At 41.3% G+C, this 22,220-nt stretch overlaps 1 protein-coding gene across 1 annotated transcript in view; it reads left to right on the top strand.

Moving 5' to 3' along the window:
• The window catches only part of LOC138745966 (mRNA-decapping enzyme 1B-like), a 49,190-nt gene that overhangs the window by 10,949 nt on the left and 16,021 nt on the right, over positions 1–22,220 (top strand). Inside the window, exons 2-3 of the mRNA XM_069903595.1 lie at positions 2,050–2,090; positions 10,063–10,190. Coding sequence (XP_069759696.1) covers positions 2,050–2,090; positions 10,063–10,190 — 169 coding nt within the window. The remainder of the gene's footprint in view (positions 1–2,049; positions 2,091–10,062; positions 10,191–22,220) is intronic.

Genomic DNA, 22,220 nt, shown 5'->3' with positions numbered 1-22,220 from the left:
AGGCTAATAGGCAGGTCATAGGTGGAAAAGGGTGGGCTTGAGCCCTTCATCAAAGTCTGTTCTGTAGTTTTGCCTTTGCTACATAAAGGACACTGTTTGACTTGCTGAGCTTCTCCAGCATTTTGTGTTTTTACTTCAGCCATGGTGTCTACAGAATTTTGAGATTTACTTCCAAGGTGATGCAACAAGTCTCTTTTTACGTTTTCCCTTTCCACCATCCAGTATTTTGACTTGCACGTCTTCCAACCTAGTGTACTGCTTATTGTGCAGAGACCAAATGCAAATTGGGTGACATTTTTACAGGGAACCTGTATTTGGAACACAGGGACAACTCCTTTGGACTTACAACATTAATTATCCATTTCACTCCCAGTCTGATCCACCTATCTGTGGCCTCCTGCATCAATATAATGAAGTCCAATATATATTTGAGTAACAGGACCTCATCTTTTTTCAGACTCTATATCAAAATCTAAAACTTAAAATGATTCACTTTCCTGATCTCAGAACTGGCCAGTTATGCTGTAAGTCATCCATTTATAATGTTGCTTTGGTTTTTCTTTCTATGATATTTATAATTTTTTTTCTCTTTGTGTCCTCACTCTCTCACCTTATGTCCTCATTTCTTAGCTTTTACGTTCATTTAATCTATTTGGAATTGCATTTTATGTTGATTTATTCTATTTTGCATTGCATTTATTGACCTATCAATTGAATAACTTCATTTTCAGCCTCACTCCATTGTAAAAATGGCCTTATTCTATACCTTTGTCTGATCCATTCTTCCCCTCCCTCTTTGCAACAAAAATATTTCTTTTTCTCAATTGTAGCAAAAGGACTTTGACCTGAATTGCTGTTTCTCCTTCCACAGATACTGCCTTATCTACTGACTGTTTCTAGCATTTTCTTTTTATCAGTTTTCCAGCATATCCAGTTTTTGATTTTCATAAATATATCATTTTACAGTAGAAGTCCAAAAATCTGGATGCCAGAAATCCAGACGACCCAAGAATTCAAAAACTCTCAAACTTTTTAAATATAGCAGGCGTGCATGTGTAAGCACCACAGATGCACAACAACAACCACCAAATATAGCATATGCATTTGCAAACCCATAATAATGGATCCTAAATTAAATAAATTTTGCACTGTGTAGAGAAAAAAGAACACTTTCAAAATGAGTGGCAAGCTTGAAATAATTGAGAAACTAGAATGTGGTGTGAGCAATACTGTTCTAATGGAAAAATACAACATCGGAAAGTTACAATTTACGATATTAAGAAAAAAGTCGAAAAGTCCATGGAAACAGTTATTAAATTTGTGGAACAGAACCATAACTTCAGTTTTCAAGATGTCCTGCTTGCGCACATGGTGCAGAATACTCTTATCACAAAGAAATTACAAAGTCGTAAACAAGGTACTATATGAAAGTATTTAAAGAAAGCAAAAGAGGCATCAAGCAGTAGAAGCTGCAAATGTTCCACCCACAAGCTGTGCAGCTTTATTCCTCCTTAAATTTGTATTTTAAAAGTACTGCCTGAGAATCTAGAAATTCTGAAAATCCAGACCAATCCAATCCCCGAGCAGTCTGTATTTTCAGAATTCTACCATATTAAATGTGAGCTTAGTAATTACAAACTATAATAACATAATTAAAGTTAACAATAAGAAGCTTCACCATTTCATTACATTACCTTAGTCACACTATTTCTTGCTGTGTACTAAGCAGATGAAGAGCTTGTAAGAGCATTATTCCTCAGTTTTAAATCAATTAGTGTCATGCTTTTTTTTCCCCTCTTGTACTGTTCCATTATTGATGCTTATTTGTGTGGAATATGGGTTTAAGTCATCATTTTGCATTTAAATGTTTTCATCTCTCTTCTGAGGTTAGTTAATTGGTACGTAAGAAGCATTACACTTTTATGGAGGTTCCCTTTCATTTTAGTCGAATTTTGCTAACAGCAACTTTATCTCCAGAGTTTCTGTTAATTTCATGTTCACAACAGTGCATGACCATTAAATACTATATATTTTCTTTTTTCTTCACAGGAAAAGACTGATGTTGAAGGAACCCTATTTGTTTATTCAAGGTAATTGGGCTTTATTTCTACTGTACCATTTTTCAAAAATACACCAAACTACATTGCCTAAGATTTCATCATTATATGTATTTGGAGATGCTTGTAATCTGGTTGGAGCATAATATCAGTATAGTTAAAAGATTGGGACAATTTGGGTATTTGAATATTTAATTCAAACTTTCATGTCCTATTCTCTGTGGTTCTCATGCATCTACTGATTGGCTTGAATCTTCCTATCAGATTTTTCAGATTCTACATTTTAATATTCTTACTCTTGTTGCTTTTGGAGTTTTGCCTGTTCTTGACTCTTTGGGCACAATTTCTCTCTAACTATTCTGTACAGATCTCACTATTTTGACAATTTAATTCCAGCATTCATAACTTTTTGCATGACATGCCTCTTGAAACTCATCTTTTAAACTGATCTAGTGTTCATAGGCTTCATTATGTTTGAAAACAAAGCTGTTGTCATGGGTTCATTGTAAAATGATTGGCCTTGAAATGAACACCTATTTGTGAAGTGGAGGATACCATACACTTTTTAAAAACTTCTTTTCCAAGCTACTTTGACACATTCAAAATGTTTGCAATCTTGCTGTAGTTTTCAAACTGCCAGCCAATTCATTATAACAGCATACCCTTATTTTGGCATTGGAATATATAATGAAGCTCTAATAATCAGCATTCTTGGGACTTTGATAATCCAAGGTTTTCAAGCATTTTAGGCTATTGGATATTGCTCCTATTTATATTTCAAATTTTTTGAATTAATTTTTTCTTCAATTTTACACAGTAATATAATTTTTTGAGTGAACCCTGAAAGGGATAATAAGGGAGTACAGGAACTGGCACCTAGTAAGGAAGAAGCCAATCCATTGGAATTTACAAAAAAAAATGAATGGCAGATTATTGAAGCTTTATCAACCTGGACTTCATGCTTTTCTTTGAAATGAAAATGATGAACTATTTAATGTTCTGCATGTAAACGAGTTGTCAAAAAACTCAATCGTAAGTTGAAATTGAGAAAAGGAGTACAATTTCAGTTCTGATGTTTGGGTTATGATCATTACAGGCATATATTACTAAATGTTGCAAATGTTTACAATAAATGGAAAAATTGGGAGTAGTTGTACGATGTGTTGCAGACTATGGGAAAACACTGGCATATTTTTATTTATGACTTCATGCCGTGAAATACCAATGTTTGCTGTTGAGCGATGCTGGCTTATTCCTCAAAGAAGTATTTTAAATCTTGGTTAAATTTGAAATAGCATGAGTAGAGGTCAAGCCTTTCTGGCCCAAGAGCCCATGCTCCCCAAATGCACCAATTAACTGACATACAGGTGGGAGGAAACCCGGCATGGATGGCGTAGCAGTTAGTGCAATACCTTTACAGTGCCAGCAATCAGAGAACTGGGGTTCGAATTCTGCGCTATCTGTAGGCAGTTTGTACGTTCTCTACATGCCTGTGTGGGTATTCCGTGGGGGCTCCAGTTTTCTCCCACTATTTAAAAAAAAATGTACTGGAAATAGAGGTTAATTGGGTAGCACTGACTCATGGGATAAACTGGCCTGTTACTGTGCGGTACGTCTAAATAAAAAAAAAAAATCAAGCCCATGCAGACACGGGGATAACTTACAAACTGCTTACAGGCAGCGCTGGATTTGAACTCAGGTTGCAAGCACTGTAATAGCATTGCACTATCCCTTACACATGCCACCCCATATCTATCATATATGTTGAGATTAGTTTATAATATAAAAGTTCAGACAATGTAACAAAAGCACCATAATGTAGCAGCTACTCTGCTCCTGAAGGAACACACACAACCAGATGGGTTGAGCTCAGTGAGCAGACTGGTTTATTGCAGGCTGCTGGGCCGTACTTATACTCTCAGCCCAGACCTGGCTGAGAACCGCAGTGGAGGGTGCTGACGTCACCCGGGCGTCATATGGTCCCCAGCGTGGGCTTCTAAGCCCCGTGCTGGGAGGAAAGGGAACACCCCCGACGGCGCCATTTTCGCCGGCTGCCCCGCCGCATAGCTTACAAGCGGGGCCGGTTCACCTGCCTAGTGGTCAGCCGCCCCCCCCCCCCCCCACAGGCGGCCTCGCTTCTTGGGCTGGGCTACGATCATGGGCTCAGTGGGATCAAGGTGTGCTGGCTTCAGCCTGTCCATGGTAAACAGTTCCTGTCTGCCGCCAATGTCCAGTGTGAACCTGGAGCTGGAACGCTGTACAACCCTGTATGGCCACTCGTATGGTCGCTGCAGAGGTGCCGCGGACGGGCCCCGCGGAACGAAAACGTACTCTGCGGAATGCGGTTCGCCGGGAACGTGAGACGGGCAGGTGCCATGCCTGGGCGGCGGTGGGGGTTCGAACGAATCCAAGCGTGCCCTGAGGTGAGGAAGTAGTTTGTGCGGCAACCGCTGGAGATTGTGAGGTGCGTTGACAAACTCACCAGGTAGTGCCAGTGGCTCACCGTAGACCAGCTCAGCAGATGACGTCTGCAGATCTTCCTTGGGAGTGGAGTGGATGCCCAGGAGCACCCAAGACAGTTCGTCCGCCCAGTTGGGACCGGTGAGGCGGGTCATGAGTGCCGACTTAAGGTAGCGATGCAGACGTTCGACCAATCGATTGGCCTGCGGGTGAGCTGTGCCCAGAGTGCAGATGTGAACTGGGTGCCCCGATCGCTGGTGAGGTGACCCGGAACATCGAACCAGGTAACTCAACCATGCAAGAGTGGTCAGGAACAGGGGTCAATGGAGGCATCTGGCAACGGGCTCACCTCTGGCCAGCAAGTGGTGTGGTCCACCATCGGAAACAGGTAAGGGCCTGACGATGTCCACGTGAATGTGGCTGAACTGTTCCCGGGCGTGCTCGAACTCCTGTACGGGTGCCCTGGTGTGCCTTTGCACCTTGGACATCTCTGGCAATGGGTGCATGTTCTGGCCCAGCCCGCGATCTGCTTCCGCAGCCCATGCCATACGAACCGTTCTGGCACCATCCGGACCGTGGACCTGATGGACGGATGTGAAACGTCATGGATGTGACGGAAGACATGCCTGCGCCACTGTTGGGGAACCACTGGTCGTGGGGTGCCCATGGAGATATTGCACAGGCTGGTGCCTTCGCCGCTCTGAGTCGGGAGGTCTCGGAACCGCAGGCCAGTGATGGCGGTCTTGAAGGCCCTTGTCTCCTCATTAGACTTCTGGTCCCGGGCAAGCTGGTCAAACTCGAGGCCGGGCATCAGCGCGCAGATGGCCAGTCGCGATAGTGCATCGGCAACCACATTTTCCTTCCCCGCCTTGTGCCAAATATCGGTGGTAAACTCCAACACGAAGGAGAGGTGACGCTGCTGGCGGGCCAACCAGGGATCCTTTGTCATCGCGAGCACCTGGGTGAGGGGTTTATGGTCGGTGAAGATGGTAAAAGTCCTCCCTTCCAAAAAATAGTGGAAATGCTGCACCGCCAGATACATGCCCAGTAACTCGCTGTCGAAGGCACTATACTTGCATTCCGGCGGGTGGAGCAGGCGGCTGAAGAATGCCAGTTGCTTCCAATGTCCATTCACCTGCTGCTCCAGGACGGCACCGACGGCTGTGGCAGAGCCATCGACAGAGAGTGCCATATGCATTCGGTGTGCAGGCGGCGAGCATGGTGGCCTTAGCGAGGGCGTCCTTGGTGGCCTCAAATGCGGTGCAGGCTTCTGGGTTCCAAGCGAACATTTTGTGCTTGGCTGCAATGAGGGCGAATAGCGGCTGCATGATGTGCGCAGCTCCCAGGATGAAGCGGTTATAAAAGTTGACCATACCCGCGAACTCCTGCAGCCCCTTGAGGCTGCCCGGGCGTGGGAACTCCCTGATAGCGGTGACCCTCGCAGCGGCGGGCTTAGCTCCTTCGGCCGTGATGGTATGGCCCAGGAACTGCATGGACTCTTTCCCAAACTGGCACTTGGCCGGGTTAATGGTAAGGCTGAAGTCGGCCAGCCGAGAGAAAAGGGCGTGTAGGTGGGCCTTGTGTTGCTCCTGGTCCTTACTGGCAACGAGGATGTCGTCCAAATAAATAAAGACGAAATCCAAGTTCCTGCCCACCGAGTCCATGAGGTGCTGGAAGGTCTGAGTGGCATTCTTAAGCCTGAACGGCATGTGCAGGAATTTGAACAAGCCAAAGGGGGTGATAATGACCATCTTGGGTATGTCCTCAGGGTACACCGGGATCTGGTGATATCCGCGCAACCAGGTCAACCTTGGAGAAAACGGCCAGGTTGGCCGTTAAGTCTTGGATGTGAGGGATGGGGTAACAGTCAGGAACTGTTGCCTCGTTGAGCCGTCGATAATTTCCCCAGGGATGCCAGCCACCGAAGGCTTTTGGTACCAGGTGGAGCGGCCAGGCCCATGCCGAATGATCCCCAGTTCCAACAGGTGTAAAAACTCCTCCTTCACCACCTGGAGCTTGTCAGGTAGGAGCTGGCCTGCCTTGGTGTGAATTGGTGGGCCCTGGGTTGGGATGTGGTGGAACACCCCGTGGCGCGGCGAGGCAGCGGAGAACTATGACTTGAGGAGTGTTGGGAACTCAACCAGTATTCGCTAGAACTCGTCTCTGGTGCTGATCGTGGCGTCGAGGCGAACGGCCTGGAAGGTACGGGCATCCACCAGGCGTCTACCTCTAATGTCCACCAGAAGCCCGTGTGCGAGGAGGAAGTCTGCACCCAGGATGGCAGTTGGGAGGGACGAGACGGTGAACCTCCATGCCGATCTGGAAGTGGACTGTCTTGTCTCCATACGTCTGGACTATTGTTGCGTTGGCCACACAGAGGGGAGGTCTAAGAGGTCGGTTTCTGGACTTGACGGCCGTGGCTGGGATGACGCTGATCTGGGCTCCAGTGTCAACGAGGAACCGCCGGCCACTGACCCGAGTCCCATAGGTAGAGAAGGCTGTGTCCTTGGCCAGCCGCCGCAGCCATTAACAGCAGCTGGCCTGGTTGTTTCCCTGTAACGAGCAGGGCTGATGACACTTCTGAGTCTTGGCTCCCCAGCACTGGTGGTAGAAGCAGTGGCCTGAAGTGGATCCTGTGGCCTTGGTTATGCTCTTGGGGGCCCCTTCAGGGGCTGGATGCTCTACTGCAGCGCTAGGGGCGGGCTTGGCATGGTCGTCCCCATGCCTCGTGACCTGCTGGACCGCTGAGCCCTCCAGGAATCATGCGAGCCTTAGCTCTTGGGCCTTCTGGGCGACCTTCCTTGTGTCGGTGAAGCTCTTCTGGACCAGCAGCGGCCGGATGTCCCTGGGCATATGGTCGAGGAAAATGCGCTCGAAGAGTGGGCAGTTTGTGTGCTCACCCATGAGCGCGAACATCTCGTCCAGCAGCACCATCGGGGACCTGTCCCTCAGGGCGTCGAGGTGCAGCATCCGAGTGGCATGCTGGTGTCTGGATAGTCCGAGGGATCCGGTAAACACTCATTTGATGGTCTCTTACTTGTCTCTGGCGGATGGGTGCTGACCGAGGTGTAGTACGCGTCTGGCGGTGGCCTGGTCCAGGGCAGTGATCACAAGGTCGAATTTGGTCATGTCGGAAGAAATCTGGCGGAGGTGAAACTGAGTTTACACGTGACCGAACCAGGTCTCCGGCTCCTGAACCCAGAATCCAGGCAGTTTCACAGGTATAGAGCTGACCCAGGCTCACTCATGATGGGTTCAAAGACGTTTGAACCAGTCGGGGTCACCAATTGTAGCAGCAGCTACTCTGCTCCTGAAGGAACACACGCAACCAGACGGGTTGAGCTCAGTGAGCAGACTGGTTTATTGCAGGCTGCTGTGCTGTACTTATACTCCAAGCCCGTACCTGGCTGAGAACCACGGTGGAGAGCGCTGACGTCACCTGGGCGTCACGTGATCCCCCAACGCGGGCTTCTGAGCCCCGTGCTGGGAGGAAAGGAACACCCCCGACGGCGCCATTTTGGTCGGCTGCCCCGCCACGTAGCTTACAAGCGGGGCCGGTTCGCCTGCCAAGTTGTGAGCCGCCACAATAACATATTATTTGGCTGATTCATTTCATTCAAAATTTTATGCTCTGTATCTTAAATGTTTCTTGATTATCCATTTAAAGTATTGGCTAATGTAATGAAATTTATATTTCACCTTTTTCTGGTTAAAGAAGAGATACAAGGACTGCCTAAAGAAATCTCTTGGTGCCTGCCACATTGACCACCGCGAGTGGGCTGATATCGCCTCAAACCGTGCATCTTGGCGGCTCACAGTTCGGCGGGCAGCAACCTCCTTTGAAGAAGACCGCAGAGCCCACCTCACTGACAAAAGACAAAGGAGGAAAAACCCAATACCCAACCCCAACCAACCAATTTTCCCTTGCAACCGCTGCAACCGTGTCTGCCTGTCCAGCATCGGACTTCCACAAACGAGCCTACAGCTGACGTGGACATACCCCTCCATAAATCTTCGTCTGCGAAGCCAAGCCAAAGAAAGAATATTTAAACCCCAGCCATTTTATAACTGAATTACATGGATCTTGCCTTCTCCACAAGAGCGAGTAATATTTTGAGCAACATGTAGGGAAATAAAATCAATGGAAGAGCCTTTGCTTAACTCAGAGAAAGCTAAATAAAGTTACTCTTTCAGGAAAAAAACAAATAAATAGATAAACAATTTGTTTATCATCAAATAAGACTGATACTTAAAATCATATTGTAACATCATGAAGTGCATATAAATGTTGGTAATAAATATAGTTCTTTTAACACAGACTTAATTCACTTATCATTTGCACACATCTACAGGAGAACATTATTTTTTAGGGATGGGGATTGCATTCCTAGAAAATAGGCCATATCATGCTATTCCATAATACGGTCACACCTGAATGTGCATCAAGTGACACAAGATGAGAACAGAAAGTTGGTTGTGAACATTACAGATATTTGAACACAGGTTAATTATTGTATACATACAGCGACAGGTGACTTCTATATTATGTGAAATTGCATACCTAGAAAATTGACCATAACATGAAATTCCATAACACAATGCGACAATGTCTGCATGTGCACCAAACAAGTCAACTTGAGAAAAAATAAATTTTGTGTGATTTATTTACTACAAATTCTTTGAGAGTGAATATTTTTCTCATAATTTTGGTTTATGATTTGTGAATACTCTAAAGGCCTGCAATGAATTGCATTATGGATTATTGTAACTATTATACAAAATTTTAATTTGTATAACTTTAATTTGTGTTATACAGAACTGAAATGGTTGGCTGCTGGGAGGTCAGAGTGTGGCAGAGTGAAGGTGCTCAACGAAGCCTATCTCCCAGACTGCATCCAGTCTCTCCAATGTAGAGAAGGCCACAAAGGGAACCCCAGATGCAGTGTCTCACATGTGTGTCCATAGCCTTGTGTATTATCCCACCAAGACCACCTGTGGAGGTACAACACCTGATTTTCTGTCTGGGCACTCCAGGCAGATGGCATTAACCAACTTTTTTCCGATTTCTGCTAAACTGCTCTCCTCTTCCCAGCCTCTTTCTCCACCCCCCATTCCCCCCCCCCCCCCCCACCTTCTTGATTGATTTGCTGTATCTGGTACTTCCTTTGTGGCCTTCTTTACATAAGAAGGACTGGACACTCGCTTCACTGAGCACCTTCATTCCATCTGCACCAGTGACAGAGACCTCCCAGTAGCCAAGCATTTCAGTTCTGTGTCATACTCCCATGCTCACATGTTCACTGCCCTTCCCTCATCATTTCTTTTGGTCACCTCTTCAAAACACTTATCAGAGTTGTGAAACACGATCGCTCATGCACAAGGATATGCTGACTACCTCGAAGAAAGTGACTATTTTTGTAACTACCGTGAATTGTAAGGTGGCACATCAATGTGGCACAACATCTTTTGCATTTAGTTTGTATGCGTGCAGAGAGAGAATTTTGTTTTTGCATTTTAATTTTCCCTTTTCTTTTTTGGATTCTAGGTCTGCTTCTCCCAGGCATGGCTTCACCATCATGAATAGGTTGAATGTGGAAAATCGGACTGAACCAATCACCAAGGACTTGGACTTCCAGTTACAAGACCCCTTTCTACTTTATAGAAATGCACAATGTAAGATTGGAAAACTACACATATCTGATAACATTTCACATTTGTATCAGCCATTTTTAAACTTTGGATATGGGCTTTTCTTAGTGATCCCGAAATAATGAAATTGATTAATTGACCAAAAGTAACTTTTCTCTCTTCCCTCTGGCCTTAAATTCAAGCAATGATTTAAATGAATCATTTGCTGATGGATAACTAGTAAGAATGTGTCAAGTTTGTTTGATTGATTTGTTGGAACTTCACTTTCATAATTTGGAAGACATTCCAATTGATGATAAAGAACCTGAGATAACTATTTTTATACTGGGTCAGTAAAGAAGGAAAGGAGATGGAAGAAAAACATTTTCAAGTCACATTGGTGATGAATTGACCATTCATATAGCACAGTAACTGCATTTTCTGTTAAGTTCAGTAGATTTGTGTCTAATTTTTGTTCTTCTCCTCCCCTCACAACCACAAGACCCCTTTCGTGTGTTTTTGCAAAATATTTATGGTGAATCAGTAAAAACCAGACTGCAGAATGCATCATTCAACTATGTAAATCAAACATAAGACATTATTGTTCCTCTTAACTATCCAGTAGCAAGATGCCTTTATTTAAAATTTACATTGTTCTGCACTATCATGCATATAACACAGTACTCTGATGTATGAGTACAGGGTACTAATACCCCAGGAGCCTAAACAAACATTCGAGAAGTGAAACTTCAAATCCCACCGTTGCCATTGTAAAGTTTATTTTCAGTTAAAAATATCATGGAAATGAAAAATATTTAAGAAATATTGACAAGAAATATGACCAAGAAACTGCAGAATACTATAAATGCTCAAGTAGATTTGCTAATATCTTTTTGAGAGAAAAATCTGCTGTCATTGCTTGGTATGCTCCTGCAGTAGTATCATTCTTAAATCTCCTAAAATGGTTCATAACCTCAATAATAAATCCCATCTTGGGCGCTGACGTACAGCAAGACCAGCCCTGTTAATCTTACAAAGTAGTTAAACAAGAAATCTGTAGATGCTGATATTGAGTACAATGCACAAATGTGCTGGAGAAACTTGGCATTTTGTGGATGCTGAGTGTACTGCCATCTTGCAAAGTCTCCTTCAAGAACATATGGACACAAATGTCTAACCCAAGGATGGCTAAACTATTTTGGTTGTGGGCCACATACTGGTAAATATAAGGAGTCATGGGCCAAACAATATGAAGCCTGGCAGTTTTCAACCATTTACACTGCAAGGTGTTTTTAGACAGGAATACCCAGTGCTATCGAAAATTCATTTTCAATCAAAATATCTATACAACACTACTGAACAGTTTAACTGTTGGCATTGCAGTAGTGTATTGATGTGCTCACATATTACAGTCGACATTTCTGTATCTGCTGCTCTTAAATTTATTTTAAATGAAAATATTTTAAATGAACACCATCATCCCCTCAAAACTGATGAGCAATCTCCGGGACCTGGGAGTTAACACCCCATTGTGTAATTGGAAAATGGATTTCCTCAGCTTCAGACCACAATCAGTGAAGATTGTTAAGAACTTCTCCTCACCCAATCTTTTTCAGTACCAGAGCACCACAGGGTTGTGTTCTTAGCCCCCTGCTTGACTCACTTTACACCTATGTCTGTGTAGCTTGGTACAACAATAACGCCATCTATAAACTTGCCGACAATTCCACAGTGGTGGGTTGTATAAAGGAAGGAGTTGAGTCACCATTCAGGATGGAGATTGAAAATTTGATTGAATGGTGCACCAAAACTAAGGAGCAGATTGTTGAATTCAGGAAAGGAAAGCCAGTGATCATTGGGGGATCAGAGGTGGAGGGGGTGAGCAAATTTAGATTCTTTAGAGTCACTATCTCAGAAGATCTTTCTTGGACCCAACGCCCAATGGCATCGTGAAGAAAGCACGTCGGCACCTCTCTTTCCTCAGGAGTTTGGTATGACACCAGAAATCTTGGCAAATTTCTACAGAGGTGTGGAAAGTGTGCTGACTGGCTGCATGCGGTCTGGTATGGGAACACCAATACCCCTGAGCGTAAAGCCTACCAAACGTAGTGGACACAGCCCAGGATATCACAGGCAAAACTCTCCCCACTATTGAGTACATCTACAGGGAATTCTGCTGACGGAGGACAGGAGCAAACATTAAAGATCCACACCACTCAGCACATGCTCTTTTCTTGCTGCTGCCATCAGGAAAGAGGTATAGGTGCCACAAAACATGCACCACCAGGTTCAGGAATAACTGCTATCCCTCCACCATCTGACTCCTCAATGACAAATTCAATCAGAGACTCATTTAAGGACTCTTGTGCACTTTATTGATTGATTTTCTTTGTTCTCTCTGTATTGCACAGTCAGTTTGTTCACATTTGTTATCTGTTTACAGTTCTTTTATTTGTTTTCATGTTTACGCTGTGTACAGATTATTTTTTGCACTACCAATTAGCGGCAATTCTACCGCAACTGGAGGAAAAAGGAATCTCAGGGTTGTGTGATGTCATGTATGTACTCTGACAATAAATCTGAATAAAACTCTGATTCCAAAAGCAGTGCAGAATAAAAAGCTGGGTGCAAAATAAGAACAGGAGAAAAGATCAAGAAAGGGACAAGGCAGCCTCTAACATTCCTCTACAACTCTCAGTCAATACAGTTCATGGCCCAAATGTCCACCTTAATGATTATGATATAATGTGTTAATTTGTAGATGGGCTATTAAAGTTAACAGATAACTCACAAATCAAATAAACATATTTTTCCTTGACTTCTGTGAAAAAATATTCACTTTCCTACCGTATGAAATTTTTGGAATTCCTTTGCTAGTTTTTGTCTTTTCAGTTCAACCAAGTTTAATCAACTGAGGCAAACATTTTTATCAATGAGTAACATTGCAATGGTTCACCTTGTATTATTCAAAGTAGCAGCATCGTCTAGTGTTGAACTAAGAAGTGCAATGTACAGACAGAGCAATTTATTGTGAGAGACTGTGTTCAAACTGGCCACACTCCATTTTATTTTTTTTAAATTCACCATGAGCCACTTAAAAATGGGCAATGGGCCCACATTTGGCCTGGGGGCCATAGTTTGACTACACCTTGTCTAACTTGAGGACAGCTTCAAGAATTGGCCTGATAGGCCTTAATCGCAGAATTATACCTTGCAGACCGAGCACCCTTAGTTGATGAGAATATATAATTCTATCATGATCTCTGGGCATGTCTTCCCCTACCTGTTGGTCAGTCTTACCAAAGATGGCAGTGCATTAGTTCATAGGTAAGGGAGTAGATTTGGCAGTCCTCAAAATTTATTTGGTTACATGGCATATGCAAACAACTCCTGATCTCAATCCTTCTAATGAGAACACTGTGTGTCCTCACATCAAAGACATACAGTATTGGTGGGATTTCCATTCTGCTAATTGAGGCAAACTCAGCCGATTGTCAGCTAAGAATGAGCATTCATGAGGTGCTTTGGAAAATAGAAGCAGCAAAATGTACTACTCTGATATCATTAACATTATTGTCCTGTGTGTCCTTACCTTTACAAACTTGGGAATCAAATCTGATTCAATAAGGTGTATAGGAAGTCATGTTGGGACCAGAACCAAGTGTATCTGATTGTATCAGAGGTTTTGATCTGTAGCTCAGTTTGCTGATGGTTTGTGAACCAGTGTGTGCAGCTGAAGAGACTATGGGAACACTGGAGGCGAATACATGGACACTGTGTCTCAGAAGCGACTTGGCTTTGCTTCTCCTTTCTCCTCTTGTTAGGGGCACTGGGCAATGCTCATGCTGACTCATTGTTTGCTTTATGGCAAACAAAAGCTGAAGTATATCATGTATATTGCATTAATATTTCACAATAAAAAGATTACATCTTACTTAAACTGTTTTGCTGACAGAAAAATCCCACAGTTGATCAGAACAAAATTTCGCAGTCCAGCCAACTCCATCTAAATAGTTGACAACTAATAGTTAATTGGGGGGGGGGGGTGAGGAGAAGGAGACCCTGAAAGTATATCCATTCAAAATGATATAGAGTCTGGCTTAAATGATAACGATGAGACTAAAGTATTGTTAACCATATTCAGACAGAAGTACTGAATGGATTGGTTCATATAGATTTCCTCCTAATGATCCACATAATCACAGAAGCCTCAACCATCTTGATTCATTCTATACGATATTAAGAAATTACTTATATTTCTGGACACAAAAGACTTTTTTGGACAATGTCCTTACACTTCTACTGAAGATGTGCTTTGTAAAACTAGCTGTGGCACAAGCTGAGCTGTTCAACACCAGTACATGGGCAGCAATGTAGAACCTTGTTTGGGTATGTAATTTCCACAAAAAGCAGAACAAATCCAATCTGATTAATTTACCACAATAGTGGTACAAAGTTATGGAAGATGGAGGCACAAGCCTCTAGATGTTGGAACATGGAACAAAAACAATGTGCTGAACTAATGCCTAATTTGGGTTTTGGCAGAATCTCTGGGCTCCAAGCCTCATCTCAGCTTCTTCTTTCTTTTCTTTGGCTTGACTTCGCAGACGAAGATTTATGGAGGGGTAAATGTCCACGTCAGTTGCGGGCTCGTTTGTGGCTGACAAGCCGGATGCGGGACACGCAGACACGGTTGCAGGGGAAAATTTGTTGTTTGGGGTTGGGTGTTGGGTTTTTCCTCCTTTGTCTTTTGTCAGTGAGGTGGGCTACAGTTCAAACAAAGCCCTAATAATTTGAAAGGTGAGGTGAAACTGACTGTCTTAGGCATCAAGGCAGTATTTATATAAGTGTAACATGAAATGACCTTGAGGCTAATCAGCATCAAGGGAAAGCATGCAATGACCAGTCACACTTCATATAAAGATTGTTGTTACTGGCCCAGGACATTGCTGAAGGAGCTCTACAGGGCATTATCTTAGGCCCAGCTATCCACAGTTATTTCATTAGTGCCTTCCTTATGATGGAAGGGTGGAGATGGGTTTGATTACACAATGTTCAATTCTATTTGCAAGTCTTCAGAACATAAAGCAGTCTATATGATTAGCCTGGATACATTAATGACCTAAAACTGCAAACTCTACTACTAGGAAGGTTGAGGCAGCATGTAAAACTGGTTCTCTTCTGAACCATTATCCTGACTTGAAAATGTATTGTTGTTCTTTCATTACGGCTGGGTTTAAATCATGGATCTTTCTACCTTGCATGAGAAGGGTTTGAAAAGTTGAAAATTGCTTTCCAAGAATCACCTCCAGGGCAAATAGGAAAAGGCAATAAATGCTATCTACTTCAGTCTTTAAATTTTTTTTTAAAAGAAATGCTTTTTCCATACACTCCTTGATTTTGTAATTAGAGGCCTAGCAAAATAAATAATTGTTAATAAAAATATAGATCTGAACTGGAAATAAATATTCACTCTGGATGTCAGTCAATTTTAATTTCTTAGTGAGGATTTGTGCTTCTGTTGTCCAAATTGGAATTCTATTGGCAACTCTTGGGAGGCTTGTTGACTCAACTTGAGAGTAACTTGTGTAGGACAAAGGCAGAAAGGAGAGAAGTAGTAAGGGCATGAGAAATAGGAGCAGAATTCCCCATCGAGCCTACTCCACCATTTAATAAAAACTGTTGAAACACCACTTTTTTTTTCTTGCTCTAACTGCATCTGTGAATATTTATTTATCTATCCCTAATATTTATTATCCTGTAGTTGGTGTATCCTGTTTGGCTACTGCAAGTAAGGATTTTGTTGCATATGTGCAATTAACTTTTGTGTATGACAAGAAACTCATCAGATCACGGCTGATCTGGCCATGTACTCAGTTTCACTTACCCGATCTTTCACCATAACCATTAATTTCCCTCCTATCCTCTGTGTCTGAATGTATTTAATGAAACATTCTTGACTGATTCTTGGGCAGAGAATGCCACATATTCACTACTCTCTGGGAGAAACAGTTCCTCCTCATCTCTGTCTAAAATTTACTCTTCCAAATCTTGAGACCATTTTGCTACTCTTGCCTTCTAGTGGAAACAACTTCTATGCCTCTATTTTATCTACTTTTATAATTTTATGTTTCTATAAGATCTCCTCTAGTTCTCAACTCCAGCAGGTATTTGATTCTATCTGAAACCATTCATGACTTGTCAACAAAAGCTTCAATTATAATTGTCTTGTCACAATTATGCATGAATATAATATTGTATCTACATTGTATATATTGATATATATGTGTATGTTATATAAGCTTGTGTATATATGTGTATTAATAGATATTCTCCATTATTTTACAAGGAACCAATTTTGTTGTTTAATTGGGAATTGTAAATGTTCCTCATAGTGAAGTGTTTAAAAAATCAAATAGAAAAGCTGATTGAGTCTAGAAATCTTGTAATACAACCAAATGTTAGATTATGTCACACCTTTACCTTTACCGGCACTTATACAGTTACTGTTCCCTCTTGATTTTCCTTCCTTAAATAAGATTCCATTCTTGCAGGCATTTATTCAGAGGCTTTACCATTAGGCGTGGGCGATCATGTCTCTCCATCCGTCACGATCTCTGACCTTCCGAATTGTGGTTGTTGCCTCCCTTGTTCTCCTTTGAGCTGAGACTGTTAATGTTGAGTTCATGATTATATAAGGGAAAATACTGAAGTGGTTTCCTGTTGTCTTCATTTGCAGTGTCCATACTGGATGGGTAATCTTGGCCATTGATCCACAGGTTCATTTGCCCAGCGTTTTTAGTTTTATAACCATAAATTCCAATTTGTAGAATCTGCTTGTAAAAACCATCCACCATCTGCAATCCATAGCTTTATATAACCCTGATTGGGAGGCTAAATAGGTTCTACACCTTGCCCAAGGGTGACCTCCAGGTTATTGGAGAGAAGGAGCGCCTTACACCTCCTTTTGCGGAGCAATTGTGCAGCACTGACTCTGACAGGCAACTCCTGCAAAATGTTAATCTGTAAAATTGTATTTTTAAAGCCTGTTTTAGATATGTCCAGGACATAGAAAATACAAACACTGATGAAAGCTATCTGTGGAGTTCAGCAATATCACGAGGATGCTTGTTCCTTTTCAGATTATAAATAGGTTAAAAAAAAGTGTCAAAAATTAGATTAGATTTGTGGCTCTTGTCTTCTTGCTCCTGCTTCCTTTTATAGTCAAAGGAAGCTTTGACTGTGTCTGGGATACATATAGATCAGTTCGTGCAACTGACTGCTATAATATTCTGCCAACATTCTGTGCTCTATCAAACTTGGAGATAAGATAAAGAGAGCTCAGTGCAAATGTGGAGCAACTTCATGCATTGAGCAAAAATATAACAAAGCCCTTGGATCCATTTACTGAAGCTTAAATTTGAAAAGTGTAGTTCAAGATTTACCTTAATTACTTGTTAACTCAGTTATCTCAATATTGTTATGTTCTATTCCAAAGGATGTCTGTTCTTTGATATTTCATTTATTTTAAATATGTTTAAAGCATGTACAAGTCTTTTTCATAACTCTCCATAATTGTTTCTTCTACTCTTGTCTGCAACATTAAATAACTTACTTTTACTAATCAACAAGACTTTACTTTCTAAGAACTGTACTATTAGCTTTTGAAATAACTGAAATAGCAAAAGAAAAATGCTGCATTATAATACAGATCCCTTTCTTATCTATGTCTGAGAGGGCAGTCTATTAATTTAGTGTTTTGTTTATAAATGGCTGTGTATAATAGAAATCTCTCAGTATTTGAAGTAGGATCTGAATTGCCTAACTTTCTGAAATGACAATGCTGGCAACAGAGCCATAACTTGTGCTTGACCAGAACAGAGAAAATTTAAATTTAAAGTGAAACAATTCTTCATTAAGTATCTATTCAAACAAAACTGACCATTCACATCCCTATTTCAATGTGTTGGCTTTCCCTTGACTATCTGGTACATACATAAGTCTGTTCAAGGAATATTTTATATTCAAATTAGACTGCGGTATTAAGATTATAAATCAGACATTGCTCATGATAGCTATCTTCTGGCTCAGAATATTCTAATATAAATTGACTCTTTTGTTTTCTGTTGATGTGCCAACTTTTTGAATGAGGCCTGCTTTTCTTTTATTGAAGTACATGAAATTCAAGAAGATCCCATGGCACCTTGGATCAGAATATTCTGGCCATGATGTAAACCCAACCTAAAATGACTTAAGAAAAAATATAGTCATCTGGTTATTTCATCATTGCTTCAAAGGGATAGTACTGTGTGCAAGTTGGTTGCTTTTGTATTTCAGCACTGATTATACTTTTAAAGAAATTCATGCTATTTTGAGATTGTGAAAGGTGCAATAAACATACAAGGTCACCTTTTAATCTCCATATTTGAACAAATCTAGCCCATGAGATTAAAGGTAAATTGGCTTGGTAATAGGAGGCAGAGGGTGACGATGGAGAGTTGCTTTTGTGATCACAAGCCAACATTACCACTGGTATACAACAGGGATGTGCACTTAGAACCATCTTGTATCTTGTGTATTTCAATATGTGAATGTATTAGATATAGATGCAAGTTTGCCGATGAGAAAAATTGGTAGTATTGCTAATAGGAGTATATAAGCTACAGAACAATATTGATTATGATAGTAAATTGGGCAAAGCAATGACAAATGGATTTTAATCCTGATAAATGTAAAATGATGCATTTTGGGAGGACTCCTAAGGCTAGGAAATACACAGTGGTAAGATCCTATGAGGTATTGAGGAACAGAAGGACCTTGTCCATAAAGGCGGCAGCAAATGCAAGGATGATGAAGTAGATATGCACCACATTTGCTTTCATTAGCCAGGTTGATACAACATCAGAAAACTGTTTTGTCTAGTGTTCTAGTTACTATATAACAAGAAGGATGAAAGGAATTTAATGGGATGTTGACCTAGATAGAACATTTCAATTGTAAGGAGAGACTGAATAGGCTGGGTTTGTTTTCCTCAGAGTGAAAAAGGCTGAAGAGGAATTAACAGAAATATACAATGTTCCCTCATGATCCTAATTTGTCAGTGTCCGAGGATGGTGTGTGGGCTGTCTTCAGGAGAGTGAATCCATGAAAGTATGTGATCCAGATGGAGTACCTGGCCAAGTACCAAAACCTGTGCTAACTAATTTTCCAATATCTTTATGGATATCTTAAACATCTCACTCTGGTAGGGTGTTGTGCCCACTTGTTTCAAACAGGCCTCAATCGTACCCATACCCAAGAACATGATAACCTGCCCAAATTTCCACCGACCAATGGCACTCACATCCATGATGATGATGATGTTTTTTGAGAAGATAATGATGAAGCAAATCAGATCCTGTCTAAGCGGTGACTTGGATCAGTTCCCATTTGTCTTCTGCTGCAACAGGTCTACCACAGATGCCATCTCACTGGCTCTATACAAGCCCATAGAACACTTGAACAGCAAAGACACATACATCAGGATGCTCTTTATTGATGCTTTCAACACCATCATCACCTCAAAACTGATCGGTGAACTCCAAGACCAAAACCTTAATACCTCCCTGTATAATTGGATCCTGGATTTCCTCACCTCAAGACCACTCTCCCCACCATTGAGAAAAATTGACATTGAGCACTGGCGTCAGAGAGCAGCAGCAATCATCAAGGACCCACACCACCTTGGACATGTTCTGTTCTTGCTGCTGCCATCAGGAAAGAGGTATAGTTGCCACAAGACTCATACCACCAAAACAGTTTCTACCCATCTACCATCAGACACCTGAACAACAATCTCAAAGACAGAGGAGGCAAAAGAATATAGATTGCATTAGTTCTGTTACCTTCTGTGCCATTGTGATTCAAGCAGTTGTTTTCTCTGCAGTTTAGGAGGCTGAGAACTGTTAGAGGTTTGTAAATTCATGAGAGGCATTGATAGGATGGACACTCAGAATCTTTTCCCCAGCATAAAAGTGTCACACTCTTGAGAATGTGCATTTCATGTGGGAGAAAGTGTGAGAGATGTGCAAGGCAAATATTTCACACAGCCCCTTGAATGGGCTGGAATAGTAGTGGAAGCAGATACAGTAGTAGCATTTAAGATGCTTCTGTAAAGGCACAGGTATATAAAGATAATCTATGAAATGCTAGCAGCAGAGCTTTAGTTTGATATGGATATCCTATTAAGCACAGACATATAGGCTAAAGGCTGTACAATCTTCACTCAGGTACAATGTTCCACAATCTAACCATACACTACTACCCACTTGGCGGTGCATTTCAAATTTCAGCTGCAATCTGGGTGAGAAACTTCCATTTCAGATCCCCACTAATCCTCTTATTTCTTATTTTAAATCTGTCCTCTCAAGTTGAAGTCCCTCTGAAATGGGGCAAGATTTTCTACTATTTATCAATGTGTACCAATCAGAAATTTGTAAATCTCTATCAGGTCCCTGCACAGCCTTTTCTGCTCTGAGTAAAAAAAAACCAATCCATTCAGGTTGTCCTCATAACTGATGAATCTCTGCTGCACCATCTCCAGCACACCCACATGTAATCTGAATGATCGAACTCATGTCACTGAGTCAGAAGGTTGTACAATTATATTAAGTTTCAATTTTTTAATTCTTTTCAACTCTTGCGTACTTTATTTATTTTGTCCTCTCTGTATTGCACAGTTTGTTTACATTTGTTATCTGTTTACAGTTCTTTTAATTGTTTACATGTTTACACTGTGTACAGTTTATTTTTTGTACTACCAATTAGTGGTAATTTTGCCGTGCTCACAGGAAAAATAAATCTCGGTTGTATGTGATGTCCTGTGTGTACTCTGACAATAAATCTGAAAACCTGAATTTTAAGATAATGTCAAATAAAAGGAATGCAGTGCAAGTTTTTTATTCCATTTTTCACTGATAAGTACATCTTGCCCATTAAAAATGTGGAGAGGTTTTGAAGTATTCTTTAAATGACCAATAGAAAATCAGATGCAGGATTTTGCTGAGGTTATTTGTGCTTTGATTTTCTGTGAAGTGTAAACTTTAGATTCACAATTGTGAAATTTTACAGCACAGAAACAATCCCTTTGGCCTAACTTCTCCATGCTTACCAAGCTGTCCTCCCAAGCTGACCCATTTGCCTGCATTTAGCCCATATCCCTATAAATTGTTGTTATTCATGTATCTGCTAAAATATCTTTCAATATCTTTTACCTTCATGAAGGGCTCAAGCCTGAAATGTTGGTTATGTATCTTTATCTTTGCTATATAAAGTACATTGTTTGACCTGTTGAGTTTATCCAGCATAGTGTTTTCATTTTTCAATCACAGTGTTGGCAGACTTTTGTATTTAACTCAAAATATCTTTTAAATGTTATGTTGTACAAGCCTCTGGCAGCTCATTTCATATAGCCGCCATCCCTGTGTGGAAAAAGCTGACCCTCGGGTTCCTTTTCAATCTTTTCCCTTTCATTTTAAATCTATAGCCTCTTGTTTTAGATTCCTCTGCCTTAAAAGCATGACAATGTCTATTTACTTTATCTGTGTCCCTCATGATTTTATAATCCTCTATAAAGTTCTGAGGTTCTTTCCCCCCCGCCCCCCCTCAGTTTCTGAAACTTTGTAAAAATATTTATGCTACATTATAATTTTATAACAGGCTTTAAAATCTAAACAATTTTTTTTAGGAAATTCAAAGAAATGTGGTTATATTCATGAATTCACCAACTTTATAAGCAAATTTAAACAACCAAGCTTACTATACATTTTCACTATAAGGTCTATCAAATTTATTTCATAGAAATGTGATATGATAGGTTTTTTTTGTGTAGTTAAGATATCTAGGAATGTTTTTGCCATTGGTGAAGGAACATAGGAATAGGAGTATTGCCACTCAATTTAATCACTAACAAATAAATTATGAATGATGAGCATTTGAACTTTATATCTCATTTGAATTGCAATTTTTAAAACAACAGTCGAGAATGTCATTCTACATTTTTGTGCTCCACCAAGAGAAAATCTTACCTCCTGGACA

This window comes from Narcine bancroftii, chromosome 11 (assembly GCF_036971445.1).
Source record: "Narcine bancroftii isolate sNarBan1 chromosome 11, sNarBan1.hap1, whole genome shotgun sequence".
NCBI lineage: Eukaryota > Metazoa > Chordata > Chondrichthyes > Torpediniformes > Narcinidae > Narcine > Narcine bancroftii.
The sequence above is the reverse complement of the archived record's forward strand: the minus strand, read 5'-3'. Positions and strand labels throughout refer to the sequence as shown.